The sequence below is a fragment of the Garra rufa genome, chromosome 17 (assembly GCF_049309525.1).
Source record: "Garra rufa chromosome 17, GarRuf1.0, whole genome shotgun sequence".
Lineage (NCBI taxonomy): Eukaryota > Metazoa > Chordata > Actinopteri > Cypriniformes > Cyprinidae > Garra > Garra rufa.
The window spans coordinates 45,513,168-45,536,162 of NC_133377.1; the positions used below are offsets into that span (position 1 = coordinate 45,513,168).

Sequence of the window (22,995 nt, forward strand, 5' to 3'; positions counted from 1 at the left end):
TAATTTAAATTAATAATTTTTTTTGAGTCCAGAAATTCTTGATTTAAAAATTGAGATATTTTGGCTGGAAACCAGACAAAAAAAAAAAAAAAAAAGTGAGAAAGGCATATTTTGCAGTGTAAACTTGACAAATAATTCTAAAGAAACAGCAAGTAACATGAACAAAGTAGAAAGTATTTTCTAGTAAAACTATCAAATTTAATTCTGTGTTACTTGCTTGTTTTCTAATTATCTGTGATATTTGACAATGAAAATAGCTTCTACACCATTTCTGGTTTGTTCACACTAAATTCGGATTGCACTTCTGAATTGTATATTAATGCTGACTCCGCTTTGTGTTGTGTAACAAACACAAGCTCTGCCTCGTCCGGACCAGTTTGGGCTCTGTATTTTGGCATTACTCCATCAGTTTCATCATTATTGGCCTTATATCACCCATCCCTAGTGACTGTGGCACCGGAGCGGATCTGGTCTGCAGCTTTAGTGTCTGGATCTCCTCCAGAGGTTTAGTTGTACAGTAACGCTGATCAGACCAACTACCCCCAGAACAAACACTAGCACTCATTTCTGCAGCTATTTCTGTGTGTAACTGAGTGTTTTCATGTCTGTAAGTGTGAGTTTATCCGGCCAGTTTGCTGGCGAGTGGCGTGGTTTTCCTCTGAGGAAGGTCCTGCGGTGTGGGAATATGGTCTCCTGTCACCAGGTTCTTATCGGCTCCGGGGGCCACCACGTGTTTGCTCTTCATCTTGGCCTTCGCCATGTTATAATCGCCCGAGTCAAAGTACTTTTGCTAGAAAGCAAGAGAAAATGATTGAGTTGTGAATATATTCCACATTTAGTGTTTAGAACCGAGACTCAGAACTCACTCCTTTCTGTAGTCTCTTCATCAGAAAGTCCGATCCGCCGGGTTTTTGTCCCAGGTTCGGATATTTTGACTTCAGTTTGGCCTCTTCGGATAATACTGGGTTACAGTCTTTTTCTGGAGAATCCTGCAAACACACACATTTGATCTTGATTTCATATTGTTTGTACAGTGAATCTAATCTGATTGTTTATTTTATTATATATTGTTTACATCATATATAAAATAATATTTAACACACATATATAACTTTTTTATATTTATATTATGCATTATATATTTTTGTTTTTTGCAGTTTATATATTGTTTATTTATTTTTTTTCAATTGAATTAAAGTTGAATTAAAACCACTGTTAAAAGAAAATGTAAAAAATGTAATAAATGCATAATAAAAATATAAAAAATTATTTCCGCAGAGGAATTTATATATATATATATATATATATATATATATATATATATATATATATATATAATTTAATATATACAACTTATTTTATACTAATTTATATTTATATTTGTCTATTAATATGTATTATATGAATATATTTACCATACATAAATAAGTAAATAAAGTATAAATAAAGTAAAGTTAAAAAAAATCCACTGTTAAAAGACAGTGTAATAATAAATGCCAAAACTTAAGTGTAATGTATATATATATATATATATATTACATTATTATGTAATATATATTATTACATTAATATATTTAACATACTTAAATATTTTTTTACATGTTTAACTTGTTTTTAATTGAATTAAAAGAACATTTAAAAAAATTAATAATGCAAACATTTTAAAATATATTTTATATTTAAATATAAAACGCATTTAACACACATAAATAACTTTTTTTATTACTAATTTATATTTATATTTTCCTGTTAATATGTATTATAATATATTTAACACACGTAAATAAAATTATGTTTAATAACTTATTTTATTACTAATTTATATTAATAATAATAATTGTTTAACTAAAATTCAAGAAAATCCACTGTTAAAATAAAACTTAAGTGAATTTCCTCAGAGAAATAAAAGATTAATACATGAATGTATGAAATATTAATAAATATAAATATGTATATATCTATTTAATACACACATAACATTTTATCACTAATTTATATTTATGTTTTCCTATTAATATGTATTATATTAATATATTTAACACACATAAATAAAATTGTGTTTTTTCAATTTAATTAAAATTCAAGAAAATCACTGTTAAAAGAACATTAACACAATTAATCAATGCAAAAATGCTAAAATTGATTTCCTCAGAGAAATATATATATATATATATATATATATATATATATATATATACACACACACACACACACACACACACACACACACACATTTAACACACGTATAACTTATTATATTACTAATTTATATTTTTTATATTTATATTTCGTATTTATATTTCATTTTTATAAAAAATAAGATTTTTTTTTACATGTTTAATTTGTTTTTCAGTTGCATTTAAGTTAAAGAAAATCCACTGTTAACAGATCATTTTTAAAAATGCAAGTCAATGTGCAATCATGTTAAACAACTTTGATCCCAGTATTGACCAAAATAAAACAAGATTACTATTTGACATAATTGACCATAATTTATTAGCTGCAGTGATCAGATGAAAATAAAATCTTGAATAGACTTAATGCGAATTAACGTCACTGTCGTCTTTTGTACAGCTGCTTTACGGCCTAAATTAGATTTGTTTAATAACTGATAGATTTTACAATATTACTACTTAAGTTTTTTCCCCCGTTTATCTCTGTGATGCTGGTTTGCAGTATAGAAATAAACGAATTTTTAGGAATAAATCAAATGACTTGATAATTTTGATTAATTTTGTGCTGTATTGTGATTTCAGGGTAGGTGGAAAAACAGCTAAATGTAGTCCTGGCAGCACAGATCTCTTCCATTATGTTATCAGAGTGAAACCGTAAAGAAAAACAACAATCTCTTTCAACACAAACGAGTTTACATTTGACAAGCGGCAGCATGACAACAAACACCAACCAATAGGAACGTACTATCATTTGACTGATCGACTGCTCAACCAATCAGAGCGAGGATATGCGCACAATGTGGGCGTGACCCTCCGCAAGGCACAGTCAGGACCAGCTAAGTCACGATTTCTTCTTATTCGTGTATTAAAAACATTAAATACCAGTTAAAGTCATGGCTGCGTTTTAAAATGATAGGTTTATCAAATGCGTGTGCAGTTTGTGTTGTTTCAGTCATTGATCGGTAACAGTCACCTGCTTCTCCTCGGACTCCAGCTCCAGAGTATCCGTATCTTGATTCTCTGACATGATTCCCGAGGCACAAACACTGAAAATAAAACCGTTCCTACTTCAACAACCACGCGATTTTAGCACAGCAGACGCGATTATCAGTCTCTCATTGGAGCAATATCGCCTTCACACTAAAATGGCGAATGACGCATCTGACGTTTGCGGCAGGGGCGGGACTCAAAGTGGAAGTGGCCAATTAGAGCGCGGCGTGCTTACGCAACGCGCTAAGCGAATGAGTTCATATGGCAAGCCGCGGTAACATTTAATCTAAAAACCGTGCTATACAGATTATTTTTTATTAAGAAGTAGTACTTATTCATTAGCTACTATTGCTTATTCTTGTACTAGTACCTTTAAAAAAGATAGTAGTACTTATTCATTAGATACTAGTTCTTAATTATGAGATACTAGCACTCATTCATTAGATACCAGTGCCTATTAAAGAGACACTAGTACTTATTTATTAGATACTAGTACTTATGCATTAGATACTAGTACTTATTAATTAGATACTACTTATTCATTAGCTACTAGTACCTATTAAATAGATACTTGTACTTATTTATTAGATACTAGTATTTATGCATTAGATGCTAGTACCTATTAAATAGATACTTGTACTTATTTATTAGACACTAGTACTTATTCATTAGCTACTAGTACCTATTAAATAGATACTTATACTAATTTATTAGACACTAGTAATTATGCATTAAATACTAGTACTTTTTCTTTAGACACTGGTACTTATTAGATACTAGTACTCATTCGTTTGATAGGCCTACAGACCTTTTCCTGAGTAAACGATATGCACCGCCATTACGAATTCTAACATCGGATTGGATTCTCTGCTGTTCCAGTCTCCATAGGAACCCCTTCAAATAGCGTCCATCTGTTTTAATGAAGCTAACGTCGGCAGCTTCGTGTCATTTAAACACTCATTAAACTTAGAGGAGTGAGGCACTGACAAATGACGGTCACTGCGACATTGCAAAGTGCTGAAATTTACGCCCATGCTCTAGCACCATCACTTTTAAATTTCATTTAAAAGTAGGGGGGAACAATAAATATAAAATTTCTCATGAGCAATTTTTGAAGGGGACACAAATAATACAGTCAAATTGTACTTATAAAGATACACAACAATAAAAACAAGGAATTAAAAAAAGGTTTAAATTTTTATTTAAAATTAATTAAGACACTTAAGAACAGAATAGAAATTGATTATACAAAAAATACAGTGGGGTCAAGTCGTCACAAATAAAGTCGTCACAAATAAAGCAATGCATGGGAAACGGCTTTGGCGTGTTAGTTGCAGTGCACTATGCAACAAGCTATTGTAAACAAGCTAATGTTAACTAGATAAGTAATATTTTAATGGCTAATATTCATGGAAAATTACGTCGGTAATCAGCATTTTTGCCACAACTAATTTATGAATGAGTTTGCATCAACTACATTAAAGAGAATTGCTTTATTTAAAGTGAATAAAATACCCTACTTACTGGAGTTCAACATTAATTGAGTAGCAGCCACACACCTGACTCGTGTGTAGAGCAGGCAGTGGGCCAAACCACTGTGAGGAAGGGGAGGGGGAACTCAACTGTTTCTAAATGCATTTTTTGTTCGTTTATTTTCTACTTACACAATTATATTAGATGTACATACATATATTTTTCACAATAGAGAGTGCAATTTTTTTTTTTTATAATTTTTTTTTTTTTTTGGGGGGGGGGGGGGGGGGGGGGCAAGGCATGTTCCATGGTATAGAGCCATATGCTTTTTAAAACATTTTAATATACACATTTTAACATTAGATTAACAGATCGGAACATACGATACGCTACTTTGACTAGAAACACTTGAGACCGGAAATGCAAAGCATTCTTCAGGATAAGAGTCAGCCGTGATTTATGCGTTCAGGATAAACGTCTATAGATTAAATGTTAAGCCGGCTTGCCATGCAGTTCGGGCTATTTAACTTTACTGTGTGAGCACAAATCGGAAAATTCCAGCTGAGTAAATAAAATTAACCTAGTTCCGTGTGAGATGATCTGGCACAAATATGAATAAATGCCGAATGCTGATCATCGCGTGATGATGCTGAATGAGCGCTTCTCATTTGTTTTTGTCAAAACATACATCCTACATTATATTTATATATATGTTTCGAAATTTACATACTAATACGAAATATTGAGGTAAATTTATTTATTTTTCCACATTTAGTCTAAAAACTGGCGAATTACGGCTCCAAAACGATCGATGTTTACAGCTTTTTGTCTTTACAGAATTATACGAAATAATGTAAACGTACTAAAACGTACTTTTAGACGCTTTCCTAAATAACTAATCTTATATTGTAATGAAATCGTTACAAAAACGTCTGACACGTCGACTGAGGTTTGACATAATAGAAAAAAACATAAGATTGCGGTTAGATTTCGGGAAATGAAAAGTCTCCGGTTTATGAATCCTGGATCCGGCTGACGTCGGCGCACAGAACAGGTGCCCACGTTCAGCCTGTTCTGATTGGAGGAGCGACGCTCCAGCGTCTCCTGATTGGCTCAGCAGCCGGAGAGGCGTGGCCGCAGGTGAGGTGCTGCACTTGTCGAGTCCACTGCTGATCGTACAGGGAAGTGAAAACACTCTGAAGACAAAAGTCTTACATTGGACGTCATTATAATATAAAAACAGGCAGATGTGGTGAGTTGAAATACTTTTTGAGCGTTTTTGTGTTACGTATGTAGATTACTAAGTGTTACAGGTAGTTCTCCACCTGCTTGAGTGTGGAAGTCTGAGATTTTTTTTTATAACCTGTAATGTTTAATGTGCTAAACAAACACGTAATGAGTGTTCTAGTTGTGTATAAAGGATGTGGATGTTGGTTTAGGTTGTGTTAGCAGGAAGGAATGACCACACTGACCAAGAGGAACCGCCGCTCTGAGGCTCCAGTGGAGCGGTGGAGTAACGATGAGGAGAAGGAAGACGGCTCAGATGAAGAACAGGACACTGACTCCAAAACACTGAGACTCACACTGATGGAGGAGATTTTTCTGCTGGGACTCAAAGATAAAGAGGTTTCACACAAACACACACACACACACACACACACACACACACACACACACACACACACACACACACACACACACACACACACTTGTCAGGTAAGACTGGTCAGGTATCAGTCCTGGAGCTCATGCAGTGTCGTGTAATGGTTGAAAAATGCTTTTCGTGTTGTTCTACAAAAATCAGGTTCAACCGGTTATAAGCTTCTCAAATCTCTTTCAGCCTGAGAGAATGCAGTCGAGCTGATCTGTTTGACCAGAGATCACAATAAAACTACACTAGAGAGCATAGAGATTTACACCCAAGGAAAAACAAGCGTTGTGTGACAAAACAATTCATAGATAATAGACAGATCCCAAAATCAAACAGTAATCTCCAAAAATGCAATTGTCGGCCTTTGTTCATTTCACGCTTAGGTGATATTTTCAACATAAACAAAATGACTGCGTGCATAAATCTGTGTGTTTGGCCGGTATTTCATATTTAGGCGATCACATGGAGTTATACAGTGCCTTGCAAAATTATTCATACGCCTTCATTTTTTTTCGCATTTTATTATGCTGCTGCCTTATGTTAAACTACTTTAAATTACTTTTTCTCCCACATCGGTCTACACTCCCTACTCTATAATGGCAAAGCCAAAAATAGGTTTTTAACATTTGTGAAAATTTATTAGAAATAAAAAACTGAAAAGATCCTGTTGCATAAGTATTCATACCCTTTCTCTCAGGAGCATTCATATCGCTTCTAGATGTTCCTACACTTGGAGTGGAGTTAAACTGTGGCAAATTCATTTGAATGAGTCTGATTTAGAAAGACACACACCTCTCAGAAAAGGTCTAACAGCTGAAAATGCAGATCAGAGCAAAAACCAAGATAACCGCCTGTAGAGCTCAGTGACAGACTTGCGTTAAGGCGATGATCTAGAGAAGAGTTCAGAAACAAATCTGCTGCATTGAAGGTTGACAGAAGCATTCTCCATAATGGAAGACGAATGGAACAACTAGGACTCTAGAAAATGTCCAAGCTGACAGAGATGGAGAGGAGAAAAGGTGAGGCAAAGAATGGCAGATAATTGACAAATGCAGATGTGCAAAGATGCTCACATCAGACCCAAAAACACTTGAGGCTGTAAAGCTGCTTCAACTATGGACTGAGTTAAGGGTATGAATACTTATGCAATCTACTTATTTCAGTGTTTTATTTTTAATGCATTTGTAAAATTAGCAAATCTGGTTTTTGCTTTGTCATTATTATGGTGTATGGAGTGTAGATTGATGTGGGGGAAAACTATTTTAAAGCGGTTTAACATAATGCTGCATCAAAACAAAATGTGAAAAAAAAATGAAGGGGTATGAATACTTTCGCAAGGCACTGTATATGGCTTATGCTTCATTGCCAGTCATAAACAGTGATGTCAGCTCTGAAAAATGTGTAACAGACGGGCTAAATAATGTGCTTTATTGTGTGTTTTTATTGTTAGTAAAGTTAACATTAGCCGGTTCAATCACATTATTTTTGTTGAAAACTGGAGATTCACATTAGAGTCCATTCAGACACATAAGATGAAGTCAGCAGATGCACAAGTTCACTAGATGAGGCCCTTGTGCATTATGTGTACAGATATAGTCTAATAGTTAATTAGGTAATCAGATAATCGATGTTTCAGGTAGGTGTTTGTATAGATGGCTCGGTCGGTCGATTGGTATTTTATTAGTTCTTTGATGGTAATTTCAGGAGTGTGTTCAGACTTGGGAACTCAGGTGTGTCTCTGCATCTGCTCTTGTTTGAAAATCTCTGAGCAAACTTCCTTGTAACTTGGTAAATTGGTAAATATAAAACTTCCTCTGTGTTCATGTTTGTGAATGTGTGTACATGTGTATGTATATATATATATATATATATATATATGGGTCAAAGATGTTAAAAAGGGATTTTATGTCCTTAGAAAGTACATTAAATGTAAGTAAAGTGTCTACTTTTAAGGTTTCAAATACGTTTTTGAAGAATAAAATGTCAAAATTTGGTTGATATAATGTTAGATTGTCATTCAGTGTAACGCAATATTTATATAAACATTCAAACAACACTTATTCTGACTTGTACATATTCAAATATATAAAAGAATAAGGGAGCATATTCAATTTTACTGTGTTTTAAATGAGTAAATAAATCTGGCAAATTTTGTAAAATGTAGAATTACAACTAATTAGTATTAGTTGTGAAAGTAATTCATCTTTTAATATGTCATGAATTGATTTTTGTTGTAAATATGCCAAGATTGTTACACTGAAAGACATTTGAGTTGGTGTCTTCACTTCAGTAAATTAGAGAAAAATGTATGATATTTATTTTTTGCTCAGGAAAACAAAAACAAAAAGGCAATTAAATTAAACAGAAAACTTTTTAATATTTTTTTGGACACTTTAAAACAGTATTGCACTTTTTGTTTTTATACTTAAACCCTTTTTTGTCTTTGACCCATGTTTCCACTCTATAGAACTGGTCCAAAGTCAGAGTTGGAAACGTCTTGAAAATGTATTTTATTTTTTTTATTTGTATGTATGCAAATTGTACAATATCTAAGGCATGCATTTCTAGTGCAGTTCATTTACAGATTGTGTTTTCAGAGGCTTTGGAATATTTGTCCTCTTCCCAGATTTGTCGCACAATAATAATAATTTAATTAGAACGGTTATATTAAGCTAGTAGGATTTTGCTTACATCTATATTGTAAATATATATTTTTTGCTATTTTATTATTTTTACCCAGAGTTAAATCAATAACTATTACATTTGAACAATATTTCAAGTGTAATTTATCCGATTTGCTGTATTTTGAAGCCAATTTTCCTTTGTAAAATGTAAAATGGACTAAAACATACTAAAACATACAGGACCAGTGTTGGGGGTCACGCATTAAGTGTAACGCAAGTTACGTAATTATATTACTTTTTAAGTAATGCTGATGAAATTACTTTTTAATTGACAAGAAAATATCTGAGTTACTTTTTCAAATAAGTAACACCGGTTACTTTTCCCCCTTATTGATTAAAAATGCATTTAAAATTTTTACACCAGCTAGTCAAACATGTTGACACTCTCGTTTCTCTGAAACAGGACAAAATTGAACCAGGAGACTTTGCTACAAGACAAAACAATTGACACAAAGTCCATTTTTGACCGAATGTGTAGTTACTGTGTTTTGGCTTTGGAGGGCAGTATTTAATCCCATTTTATTAACCGATGTCTTTGCTGCTGAACTTCGTTGATTAAATTCATCCATACTAATAAGCAAAAATTACTCAAGATAATCTAACATTTGTTTTCCTTTTTTTATAGCTGAAGAGTTGACATTTGTTCTTCTGCGGTCTACTGGACAGACGTCGATTTACTTTTCTCTAAACCTGAGGCTTTTGCTGTGAAAAGGCTTTTACATTTGACTAAAATACAACTTTTTATATTAAAAACAAACAAGCAAGCCCTGCCCAGATTTAAAAAGTAACGCAAAAGTAACGTAACGCATTACTTTCCATAAAAAGCTAAAATAAGTAACGTAATTAGTTACTTTTTTAGGGAGTAACTCAATATTGTAACGCATTACTTTTAAAAGTAACTTTCCCCATTTTTTTACATGAAGTTTCATAATTTACAAAGGAAATATAAAATAAATATTTTTTAAATTCACTTTCTTAAATAAGTCAAAAGGATACTTTTAAAAACAGCAATAGAAAAAAAAATACAAAAAAAATGTAATATCATTTTCATAAGTTGAAATGTAGAGGTTAGAGTTTGTGACAGCCACATCCCAATTGAAAGTACCCAATAAATTATGAGTTTTAAATGTATTAAGCTTACTCATATTTTAAATATTATTGTGGATTATAATAGACAATAGAAGGATCATCTGTAAACAACTAAGATTTTAATACTTAAATGCTTTTTAAATGTGCTTTTAGATCGTGGGACAGCAGTTTGCACTAATTCTGTAGAATGACCCACAAATGTGTCTTAAGTAGCAATAGCTAAAAATACTTTGTATGGGTCAAAATGATAAATTTTTCTTCTTTTATGCCAAAAATCATTAGGATATTAAGTAAAGATCATTTATATAGATATTTAGTAAATTTCCTACTGTAAATGTATCAAAACTTAATTTTTGATTAGTAATACGCATTGCTAAGAACTTAATTTGGCGAACTTTAAAGATGATTTTCTCAATATTTAGATTTTTCCCACCCTCAGATTGCAAATTTTCAAACAGCCGTATCTCAGTCAAATATTGTCCTATCCTAAACAACCATACATCAATGGAAAGCTTATTTATTTTAATAAAAAATTACGTGTATGACTGGTTTTGTGGTCCAAGCTCACAAATGTGTTTGTACACTAGAAAAACCATTGATTACGCCTATAAAATGAACCCATAAAACATAAAAACCAACATTGCCAATCAACAATGGAAAGAAAAGTAATTTCACATCTAATTTTCTGCAGAAACAGCATGTAATCCTTTAGTTTTTCAGATTGCAGCTTGTTTGTCTCCATTAGGTTTTATTTCTATTTAATCATTTACTGAAGCAGTCGCTTTATTGCGCAAATAACAACGTGCTTTTCAATGTTTCCTGCATGAACTGCGTGTTTGAGGTCGCAGCTGGTTTATATCAACTCGTGCTTTACACGCCGCTCCTTATAATTTGGTGCCATTTATTAGATTGACTTGAGAAAGAAATGTGCTACTAAAGCTTTTATTATTTTTCTTCTTTGACTAATTTTCTGAATGCTACTCTTTCTAGAGCGTTCACCAAACTCAGCCCAGCGCTTCAGACTGTTCTCACTTATTGTGCTCTATCTTTTCAGACTGATCCGATTTATAGTTTTCATCAAATTGAAGATTAAAAATCATCAAAATCCCATAGACTTCCATTGAGGGAATGTTCAAATGATCAACACTATTCAAACTCCAACTGACAAAATTCAAACTCCAACTGTCAAAATTTAAATTTAAACTGCCAGAATCCCTTGAGACTCAATCAAGCTTCCCTTTTATCAACTATTTCTAATCCATTCAGACTAACATTCTAATATTTATCATCTATTTAACAATCTAGCCTAGCCTAGCAACTACAATCATGCTAGAAACATGTTAGCAACTTGCTGAACATGTTAGAATCATGCTGGAAACATGTTAGCAACTTGCTAATAATGCTGGAAACATTGCTAACAACTTGCTAATGGCATGCTAGTTACTCGCTAATCATGCTAGAAACATGCTAATAACTTGCTAATCATGCAAGAAACATGCTAGCAACTTGCTACCGACATGCTAATAATGCAAGTAACATGTTAATTATGCTCGAAACATGCAAGCAACTTGCTTAATATGTTAGAAACCTACTAATGACATCCTAGTGTCTTTCTAATCATCCTAGAAATATACTAAACATGCTAGAAAAATGTTAGAATCATGCTATCATACTAGAAACATGCTAGTAACTTGTCAGTAATGCCAATGACATGTAAATAACGTGTTAATCATGCTAGAAACAGATTGGCAACTTGTTAATCATGCTGGAAATATGCTAGCAACTAGCTAGTCAGCCTAGAAACATGCTAGCAACTTGCTAATCAAGCAAGAAACAGGTTAGCAACTCGCTAATCGTGTTAGAAACATGCTAATAACTGGCTTATCATGCTAGAAACATGATATCAACTTGCTAATGACATGCTAATAAAGCAAGGAACATTTTAATTATGCTATAAAATGCTAGCAACATGCTAATGCTAGAAACTTGCTAATGACATGCTAGTAACTTGCTAACCATGCTAGAAAAATGTTAAAATCATACTAACTCCATTCTGATCATGCTAGCAACATGCTAATCATCTAATCTGTCTATATAAAGTTCAAAACTTTAAGCTTTTACAGCTGCTTTTAAACTTTCAAGCTAGGCTTTCTGAAGCCAACCTAAAGTTTGACTTGACAGACTTGTTTATCTCGTTATGAACTCTAATAGCTGTATAACTGTAACACTGTAATTTAGTGCACAGTTTGCAGTTTCCTCCTTTATTTGCTCAATATAAATGATTGCTTAAACTAAACGCCAGAGAAAAAGAAAGTGGTGAAGCTGGTGCAGAACACTTGATCTCCATCTTTGCATGACAATCTCTGAGTCACGTTTGAATAAAGCACACGCTTCTAAACATTTCCTGTTTTCCGTCTCTGTGGGTTTGATATCCTGATGTTATAAGGACTGTGTTTGATCTGATGCAGGGCTACACGTCCTTCTGGAACGACAGCATCTCGTCAGGGCTGCGCGGCTGCATTCTGGTGGAGCTGACGCTCAGAGGACGCATTCACCTCGAACCACAGACCTCACGCAAGAGGAAATTACTCGACCGCAAGGTAAACGCAACACCAAACCTGCATCCATCATGTGTTTTAACAGTGGTTTATACAGATTGATTTAAAGTGGCTTCACAGAGATAAACAGGGAAATAACAGTGTTAATTTTAGCAGCCTAACAGAAGACAATTGTGTTATTATTCACATCAATATTATTGCATATATTATATAAATTAGAAAATCAATTTTTAATTTTGTATTAATTTTTGCATAAAATTCAAATGTGCAACCTCAGTAGATAAAGAAACTTTTTGACCTAGCCTTACACTGCCTTATCAAGACGTGTTTATTTGATTGAAAATACAAAAAAAAAAAAATAGTAATATTAAATCAATTGAATGTCTTTTTTAAGCAGCACATCTGTTTTCAACATTGATAATAATCAGAAATGTTTGTTGAGCAGCAAATCGACACAAGAATGATTTCTGAAGAATCATGTGACACTGAAGACTGGAGTAATGATGCTTTGATTACAGGAATAAATTACATTTTAACATAGATATTCACTTAGAAAACAGCTGTTTTAAATTGTAACTAGATGAAAAAGTTTGTCAAGACGTTGACTTGAGACAGCCTGATCAGAATGTTTTTAAAAGTTTTAACACTTGTAGAAGTTTTTCAGTCTGAAAAAGATTAAAGTAGTTTAAAAGCTTGAATGCTTTGAAGGCAATACAGTCTGGATGGATAAATGGATAGATAGCATGACATATTACTGGCCTGTTGCTAGCATGTTTCTAACTTGATTAGCATGTTGCTAACATGTTTCTAGCATGACTAACGAGGCACTCTCATGTTTTTAGCATGATTAGCATGTAACTAGCATCTGACTAGCATTATTACAATCTTGCTAGCACGCTGTTAGCATTACTAGCATGATTAGCAAATTACTAACATGTTGCTAGCATGTTTCTAACTTGATTAGCATGTTACCATCATGTAGCTAGCATGATTAGCAAGTTACTAGGATGTTTCTAGCATGATAAGCATGTTACTAACATCTGGCTAGCATGATTAAAATCTTGCTAGCATGGTATTAGCATCACTAGCATGATTAGCAAATAACTAGCATGTTTCTAGCCTGATTATCGTGTTGTTAGCATGTTTCTAGCATGATTAGCATGTTGTTAGCATGTTTCTAACTCGATTAGCATGTTACCATCATTTAACAAGCATTATTAGCAAGTTACTAGCATGTTTCTAGCATGATTAGCATGTTAACATGTTTCTAGCATTATTAACGAGACACTCTCATGTTTCTATTAGCATGTTTGATTAGAATGTTTCTAACTTGATAAGCATGTTAGCATGATTTGCAAGTTACTAGCATGTTGCTACCATGTTTCTAGCATGATTAGCATTTTTGCTAACATGTTTTTAACATGATTAGCGAGGCAGTCTCATGTTTCTAGCATGATTAGCATGTCACTAGCATGTTTGTAGCACGATTAACATGTTGCTAGCATGTTTCTACCATGATTAACGAGGCACTCTCATCTTTCAAGCATGTTACTAGCATCTGGCATGATTAGAATCTTGTTAGCATGATGTAAGCATTACTAGCATGATTAGCAAATTACTAGCATGTTGTTAGCATGTTTCTAGAATTATTAACGAGGCACTCTCATGTTTCTATCATGATTAGCATGTTTCTAGCATGTAGCTAGCATGATTAGCAAGTTACTAGCATGTTGTTAACATCTTTCTAGAATTATTAACATGTTGCTAACATGTTTCTAGCATGACTAACAAGGCACTCTCATGTTTTTAGCATGATTAGCATGTAACTAGCATTAGAATCTTGCTAGCACGATGTTAGCATTACTAGCATGATTAGCAAATTGCTAGCATGTTGCTAGCCTGTTGTTAACATGTTTCTAGCTTGATTACAGAGGCACACCCATGTAACTAGCATGATTAGCAAATTACTAGCATGTTGCTAGCATTTTTCTAGCATCGTTAGCATTTTAACATGATTGTAGTTGCTAAGCTTGGTTAGATAGATTGATTAGAAATATTAGATGGATTCGAAATATAACAGAAGGGCAGTTTGATTGAGTCTCAAGGGATTGTGGGAGTTTTGTCAGTTGGAGTTTGAATTTTGACAGTTGGAGTTGGAATTTTGACAGTTGGAGTTTGAATAGTGTTGATCATTTGAACATTCCGTCAATATAAGTCTATGAGATTTTTCCCAGTTTTAATTGTCATTTTTAGGAAAACCGTAAGTCGGATCAGTTAGAAAAGATCCAGCAACTAACTTCAGTTTATTCTGAAGATCTGGCCTGAGTTTGGAGTTTGTAGAGTTAAAGCTCTAGTCGATCAGTTTAGTCTCCGAAGAATAATAATAACTGTAAGTTGAAAGAGACTTATTTCAGAAACATAAGTCTGTCAGTGTATGTTTGTAACTCCAGCTCTCTGGTTCTCAGCAGGAAGCAAATGCAAATGTTTCTGTAGGTTTGTTACGTTAAACACTCATTTCCAACACACCTTATCTCTCATGACAAACAGCAGCGGGTGTGTGAAGCTTCTTCATTTTATTGTCTGTAGAGTCAGAATCCAATGCCAAACCGGCCCGACCGGAGACGTCAGTCTCTCCTTACTGTGTTTAGTGGCTGCTGGAACAATCAGAGCTCATTTACATCACACTCCATTCACAACATCAAACACCTGAGATCAGGATCTTTCAGAATCTCTTGTGAAAGAGATGAAAACACCATCACTTGTTTTATCCATCTCTGTGCCACGGTGTTCTTAAAAACTAAAGTCATTCAGATGATGTTTTAATAGTTGATAATAGAGTTAAATAACGAGTTGAACCAGACTATGAAGACACGGGTGGATCTGACACAGCCCTATCAGGACAATATAGGCCACGCTGAGCTTAAAATAATTGGGGAAGAAGTAATTTTTGACCCTGTTTTAAATGTAAAGTCACTCCGGATAGCATTTAAACTCTTGCACAGGAAGAAACAAACACATTTTTTAAACGACTTTCCTTCATGTGAACTAAAAAAATATATTAATTTAAACATATATTTTTTTATATTTTATTTTACATGCAAATGGAACTGTTTCCAAAACAGATTATTTGAAGCAAAACGCATTATAAATAAATATAATATAAACAAATATTTAATGAGGTGCTTTGTTTGCTGCCATCTAATGGAGCTCGAAGATGAAACACTTTCTGTTTATAAACCCAGCTAAAAAAAATTAAATAATTTAGGAGAATTCAAGACGTGAAACTAGAGGAATCAGACCAACCTGTCTTAATAAATAAATAAATATTTTAGAGTTTCTGAAAGACGTGATTTAGGAATGTCTTCAAAAGAAAAAGCAAGAACACTTTTAAATAAAATAAAATATTAAAAAATAAAATAAATGTATATGTATTTTAGAGTTTCTGGAAGACATGATTCATAAACGTCTACAAATGAAAAACAAGAATGCTTTTAGATAAATAAATAAAGAAATTTGTATATATGTCTACAAAGGAAAAAGCAAGAACACTTTTAAATAAAATAAAATAAAAATAAATAAATGTAGATATATTTTAGAGTTTCTGAAAGACGTGATTTAATAACGTCTACAAATAAAAATCAATATATACTGTATAATTTGAAAATAGAAATGATTCTAAATGATCAAGTTTTGAATACAAGATGTCAAATAGGGTCTTTAAGAATTTATTTATTGGAACCAGGGTAAATTATAACTTATAAAATAAAATAAAATAAAATAAAATAATTTTAAATATAATGAAGTAAATACATTTTGTTACTTGGGAAAAAAAATGTTTACTAAAAAAAAAAAAAAAAAAAAAAATTATATATATATATATATATATATATATATTAGGGGTGGGCATAGATTAATTTTTTTAATCTAGATTAATCTAGATTAAATCTTGGAATTAATCTAGATTAATCTAGATTAAAATGGCTAATTTGAATTCTGCTGAAGGCATTCAGAATATGTGTGCTACCCAAATAATGACTAAAAGTAAGTCTTTGAGAATGGATCATAAAGCTCATAAAGCTGTTCTATGATAATTTGTTGATGAAAATAAATTATGTTCAATTAGATGTACTTGTGTTTACTAACTAAAACAATGAAATTATTTTTTCTCCCTATTAGATTGTGTTTTTTTAACGTCAACACCTACCCAACCCATTACATGTTACCCCGTACTTTTATTTTGACAGGTTGCTGTGACGTTTCTGTGTCATACAGTGTGATATGATGCTAGTTTTCTCAAATGAAACGGTAAAAGTGACACTCACAGCAGTTTGGGAGATTAAGTTTATCTGTTCATGTGAGATTAAAAAAAAGCCAAAAATTACCGGGAGCGTCACGTGTGTTTCAGTATGCGTGTAGTAAAAGCTCGTCTCCGCCATGCATACATACAGGTAGGCAAACGGAACATATCGGATTCATATTAAAACGGTCTTTTTGCATTTCAGTTTTCACATACACTAGTCCATATCGCGATTTGAATTAAGTGACTGACCAACATTTGATTTGTGAATCCAAAAAACGACGAATTTACGTGGCATTTCGCGCTATAGTAGATTCGGTTTTCATGAATGGAGGACGACGCGATCCTGCCTGTGTTTTGGTGGAGGAGACTTAAACGCGTGACCATATTCGGTTTACATTAGCGTTAAACTATCAAGGTGAAAGTCATCAAAGCTTGCTTAGTTTAGACCCAGCTCCCAACCCAAATATGAGAATAGATTAACGGCGATATTTTTTTTTATCGCACGATAAGAGTTTCGCGTTAACGCAGCACGTTAACGCCGATAACGGCCCACCACTAATATATATATATATATATATATATATATATATATATATATATATATATTAGGGCTGTCCCCGACTATGAATTTTCATAGTCGAATCAGAATTTTCGAATCTTTCTATAGTCGACCGATAGTCGAATCATCTAGGCTTATGTGCGTGTGTGAATGGGTTGGGAGGGGCACGACACTATAGTCAGCAGGAGGGTAAAACTATTTTTATTTTATTTTATAAGCGACCAAAACTGCCTGCCAACTGACAGACAAACTTATTTAGGTTTAAATAAAAACACAGAACGCGTCTTTTAGTTCTAAAAACGCGAGGCGCACAGCACTGCCTTTTTTGGTGACTTTTAATAAAAGAGCAGTGTGCTGCGGGTTCTCTTACGAGAGGGAACGAGTACTGCGTAAGAAGTATCTTACGCTAGGGGAAAATCCTTTTCTGCGAGATATTGAAGCCAAAAATTATCCTTAATTTTGAAATAATGTAAAGCGCGTTGCAGCAGCATACAGACATAGGCGAAACAGCTTGCGCGCCTATTGGCTGCTCTGCGGCAACTGCAGCAGCCTATTAGAGCGAGGCCTGACGCGACGCCAGATCCAATGGGGGCATTTTGCGCCCTTTGCGTCGCTTCGCGCCCTTTTCGTAGCTTCCCGCCTAAAAGGGCGTGGTCTAGACCTATAAATATTGCTCATAGGCAGCTATTATCTGATTTTTCATCCTTCAAGCGAAGCACACGCATCGCTGGAGCCGGATAAGAAGCCGCCGTTTGACTGCAAGCATCTCAGCGGGACGAGCCACCGAAGCTGCTGGCCACGCCGCCTTCCGTGCCTTCCTGCTGCGCTTTCCGGCGCCTATATCCTTTATAATCTACAGTGTGTGTCGCCGCTGCGATACACACTGTTTCTCTAAAAAGAGCAAAGCGTCTTTTTAAAGATGCCTTCATACTGCTCGTGCAGATGCCAATGGTGACTCTGAGGACTTGCCTTGCCTTCTTCACTGAGACTGCTCCCCCGCCCGCCGCGGTGTAGCGCCGTAAAAAGCGCCGTGCCCAGCGGGCCCCGGACACTTCCCCCAGCCGACAAAGCTCGCCGGTTCGCCCGCCTGCTTCAGCGACCTCGTCAGCCTCTGTTCCGGACGTAAAGCGGCCGCTGTCTGCCACCGCTTCCATCGACGCCGCTGACGAGGGGGGCCATGAAGGAGGAAGAGGTTACTGATTCTGATTTCCGTTTCCCGCCAAAGCGGGAACGCGCATGCTGCTCAGAAGAGGCGATAGCAGCCCACTTATGTCTGCCCTCCGCTGGACGGCGTGCTAAGTCGGCCCTCCCCTCTAAAGCTTGCCGTCAGACGTCAAACCTGCTTCGCCGCGCTTTCGCCGCCGCCTAGCCGCGTCAGCGCTGCGTAACATGGTCTCTCACCGTTGCTGAGAGGCACCCGTGGTTAACGCTTTCTGACGTTTTTCTCGTCTGGCCGCCGCCCCGCCAGACGCGGCCCGCGGCCCAGGATTGAGTTGAAACCTGAGCCTCCGAAATCGTCCTAGCACAACTGGGAAAACGACGGTGTACGAGTCCCGCTGTTGCCGGACCCCCACCAAAGTTATTCGCTCGTCCAGTTCCAGGAAATGTGACTGTTCCAGTGTTTTCTGCAGCCAACAAACCGGCTCCGTCGCCCGTTTGCCTGCACACAAAAGTCGTTCCCACGGCTACACAGATAAACCCCCAATAAAGTGTATTGTCTGGTGTCCCGGCCACGGCCGATGGTGTTTTATGTGTCGTAAGAATGCCCACTAACCAGTGCTCATCTCTAACGTTACACACAAGCACAGCGCACATAAAATCGACACAGATCGATTGCGCTTCACAACCGGCCACGGCCGATGGTGTTTCACGTGTAAGAATGCCCACTAGCAGTGCTCATCTCTACACACAAGCACAGCGCACATAAAATCGACTCAGATCGATTGCGCTTCACACGTGGTAAATATGCCCGCTTCACAGTGGCCACAGACACCACATTATGCACGTCAAACGGTTTCTGTGAAAACGAAACCAAAAGTGCATTCGCTCTACGCGAACGTTGTTTGGAGTGTGTTAAATGTGCCCGCTGCCCCACAGCCACATCCACACACAGACATAATAGTTCCCGCTATCAGCGTGCCCCATGCCTCAAATATCACGAGCACGTTTTGCATGAAATCAGCGTGCATTCGCTCCATGCAAGCGAACGATGTTTGGAGTGTGTTAAATGTGACTGTTCCAGTGTTTGCTGCAGCCAACAAGCCGGTTCTGTCGCCCGCTTGCCTGCACACAAAGGTTGTTTTCACGGCTACCCAGATAAACCCCCAATAGAGTGTATTTTCTGGAGTCCCGGCCACGGCCGATGGTGTTTCACGTGTAGTCAAAAATGCCCACTCCCCCAGTGCTCATTTCTACACACAAGCACAACCTGTCATACAGACCCTGCGAACATAAAATCGGCTCAGATCGATTGCGCTTCACATGTGGTAAACGTGTCCACTTAACAGTGCCCACAGACATCACATTATGCACGTCAAAAGGTTTCTGTACAAACGAAACTAACGTGTATGCAGGCGAACGGTGTTTGCAGTGTGTTAAATGTGCCTGTTGCCACACAACCACATACACACACAGACATAATAGTTCCCGCTATCAGCGTGCCCCACGCCCCGAATGTCACGAGCACGTCTCTGGTGCCACAGCATACCGAAACCACTCCGTTAATGAAAGAACGGAGCGCGCTTCGTATTCAGCCTCTAGCTATTCATGCAAACGCATTGGAAAAGCTTCCAGGGGTCTCGAAATGGGTGCTGGACATTATAAAAGGAGGCTATTCGCTACAGTTTCACCGACGCCCGCGCCGCTATACAGCGCGCGTCGAGACCACAATGCAGACAGAAGCAGCACACCTGCTTCGAGCCGAAGTGGCGAAACTATTGAGCAAAGGGGTCATAGAGCCCCTTTCTCAAGCTCAAAGCGAAGGGGGGCTGTACAGCAGATATTTCCTGGTACCGAAAAAAGACGGGGGTCACAGACCCATATTAGATCTAAGGCAACTGAACAAAGCGTTGGTGAAGCGTCGGTTCAGGATGCTCACGACCAGAAAAATCCTCGCGCAAGTTCGCCAAGGAGACTGGTTCGTGTCAGTGGATCTGAAAGACGCGTATTTTCAAATACAGATAGCGTCACGTCACAGGCGATTTTTGAGACTCGCCTTCGAGGGCCAGGCATATCAGTACACAGTCCTGCCGTTCGGTTTGTCCCAGGCACCCCGTACATTACGAAGTGCATAGACGCAGCGCTCGTTCCTCTCAGACTGAAAGGCGTGCGCATACTGAACTATTTGGACGATTGGCTGATTCTAGCGCAGTCTCGCTCAGTGCTTGTACAGCATACGACCATGTTACTCGATCACCTCGAGAATTTGGGTCTCAGAGTCAATTGGGCGAAGAGCTCACTGTCCCCCAGTCAGAAAACTTCCTTCCTGGGCACAGAATTGGACTCGCTGTCAAGGATAGCGCGGCTGTCACCACAGCGCGCAGCAGACATTCAGCGCACAGCGGGCTCGTTCCGCTGCGGCGCGTCTGTCCCGCTCAAAAAATTTCAGAAAATGCTGGGTCTCATGGCCTCAGCGTCATCAGTTCTGCAGCTGGGTCTGCTATGTATGCACCCACTGCAGTTCTGGCTGAAAGCGCGCGTCCCGCGTCAAGCGTGGGCGCCCGGTCGGCTTCGTATCACGGTCAATCAGTAATGTGTCACAGCCCTGAATCCGTGGAGAGCAATCGACTGGTACCAGTTAGGTGTAAGCCTGGGGACTTCCTCGAGAATAAAAGTGGTGTCTACGGACGCGTCCACCTCGGGATGGGGGGCTCTGCTCGAGGGCAGACCGTCTTTTGGCCAGTGGTCAGAACGGGAAAAGCTCCTGCATATCAACTGCCTCGAAATGTTGGCAGTACAGAACGCGCTGATGCGCTTCTGTCCCCAAATAAAAGGAAACCATGTACTAGTCCGCTCGGACAACATGTCAGTGGTTTCCTATATAAATCGCCAGGGCGGTCTCAGGTCCAAAAACCTATACAGACTTGCAGAACGCCTCCTGGTATGGGCTCAGCGCAACCTGCGCTCGCTGAAAGCAGCGCATGTGCCGGGGCTTCTAAACATAGGGCCAGACAGACTGTCCAGGAACAATGTTCCAGCAGGCGAATGGTCTCTACACCCACAGACAGTACAACTACTGTGGAAGAAATTCGGCAGAGCGGAAGTAGACCTGTTTGCGTCTCCGAACAACGCTCACTGTCTGGAATTTTACTCAAAAAGCAGAGACGCGCTGGCCCACGAATGGCCCCGCCGTCATCTCCCCCCGTCTCTCTCCTACCTCAGGTGATAGAGAGGGTCAGGGAAAAAGGATGTTCAATACTGCTGATAACGCCGTTTTGGGAAAACCAGCCCTGGTTCCCAGCGCTGATGCAGCTGACGAGCACTGTCCCGTGGCCGATACCAGTGAGGAGAGACCTTCTCTCTCAGGCCAGCGGCTCGATTTGGCATCCTCACCCAGAGCTGTGGTCCCTTCATGTCTGGGCCACCAGCGAATATATGATGAACTCCCTAAAGGACTATTAAACACGATCACGCAGGCTAGAGCCCCGTCTACGAGACGGCTCTATTCCTCAAAATGGTCAGTGTTTTCGGGCTGGTGCGCAGCTCGCGGCTCGTCACCCACTAACTGTGGTGTGATGGAGGTGCTTTCCTTTCTACAAGAGCTGCTGGACAAGGGCAGAACCCCGTCCACGCTCAAAGTCTATGTGGCGGCCATAACAGCGTTCTCGAGCACAACGCTAGGTCAGTCAATAGGAAGGAACGATTTAGTTATTCGCTTCCTGAAGGGAGCTAGAAGACTAAATCCCCCCAGACCTCCCACAGTCCCCGTATGGGACCTTTCTGTGGTACTAGAGGCCATGAAAGGTGGACCATTCGAGCCTCTGCAGACGATTGATTTGAAATACCTGTCTCTTAAGACCGTGTTTCTGCTGGCTCTCGCTTCAGTGAAGCGCATAGGGGATTTGCACGCACTCTCTGTGAGCGCGACGTGCATGGAATTTGGACCTAATGACTCTAAAGTCATACTCAAACACAAACATGGTTACGTTCCAAAATCACTCAACACACCGTTTAGGGCACAGGTCATCGCGCTGTCAGCCCTACCGGTCAATGATGAGGAAACGGACGCGAGCCTCCTATGCCCAGTCTGGGCATTACGAGCTTACGTGTCTCGCTCGTCTGCTTTTAGACAGACAGAGCAGCTTTTTGTTTCGTTTTACGGGCGTCCCAAGGGACTGGCCGCGTCGAAACAGAGCTTATCCAGATGGATAGTTGATGCTATTGCGTTGGCATATGCTTCCAAGGGCATGCAGTGCCCGCTAGGTGTCAGAGCACATTCCACGAGGGGCGTGGCCTCATCGTGGGCGCGGTCGAGTGTGATTGCCTTGCAAGATATTTGTACGGCGGCGGGCTGGGCCT

The 22,995-nt window shown here is 37.7% G+C and overlaps 3 protein-coding genes across 3 annotated transcripts in view; 1 reads left to right on the forward strand and 2 right to left on the reverse strand.

Annotated features, from left to right (window-relative positions):
* The window catches only part of LOC141289448 (Golgi phosphoprotein 3-like A), a 9,624-nt gene extending 9,059 nt beyond the window's left edge, over positions 1–565 (reverse strand). The window contains exon 1 of the mRNA XM_073821542.1: positions 436–565. Coding sequence (XP_073677643.1) covers positions 436–565 — 130 coding nt within the window. The remainder of the gene's footprint in view (positions 1–435) is intronic.
* On the reverse strand, positions 7–3,318 carry ensaa (endosulfine alpha a). Its single transcript, XM_073822529.1, has 3 exons — positions 3,148–3,318; positions 867–989; positions 7–790 (listed from the first exon to the last, which is right to left on the reverse strand). The coding sequence occupies exons 1-3, from the start codon at positions 3,199–3,201 to the stop codon at positions 620–622; spliced, it is 348 nt and encodes a 115-aa protein (XP_073678630.1). The 5' UTR covers positions 3,202–3,318; the 3' UTR covers positions 7–619.
* Positions 3,319–5,737: 2,419 nt separating this feature from the next.
* The window catches only part of LOC141289449 (Golgi phosphoprotein 3-like A), an 18,598-nt gene continuing 1,340 nt past the window's right edge, over positions 5,738–22,995 (forward strand). Inside the window, exons 1-3 of the mRNA XM_073821543.1 lie at positions 5,738–5,889; positions 6,077–6,263; positions 12,530–12,661. Of these exons, the coding sequence (XP_073677644.1) occupies positions 6,096–6,263; positions 12,530–12,661 (300 nt within the window). The 5' untranslated portion in view covers positions 5,738–5,889; positions 6,077–6,095. The remainder of the gene's footprint in view (positions 5,890–6,076; positions 6,264–12,529; positions 12,662–22,995) is intronic.

Excerpts from the sequence above, each read along its gene's own strand:
- ensaa (XM_073822529.1), bottom strand. The coding sequence starts at position 3,201 with ATGTCAGAGAATCAAGATACGGATACTCTGGAGCTGGAGTCCGAGGAG. Across the intron at positions 990-3,147 it reads TGGAGTCCGAGGAGAAGCAG|GATTCTCCAGAAAAAGACTG; the intron begins GTGACTGTTACC and ends GTGTGTTTGCAG. Across the intron at positions 791-866 it reads TGAAGAGACTACAGAAAGGA|CAAAAGTACTTTGACTCGGG; the intron begins GTGAGTTCTGAG and ends CTTGCTTTCTAG.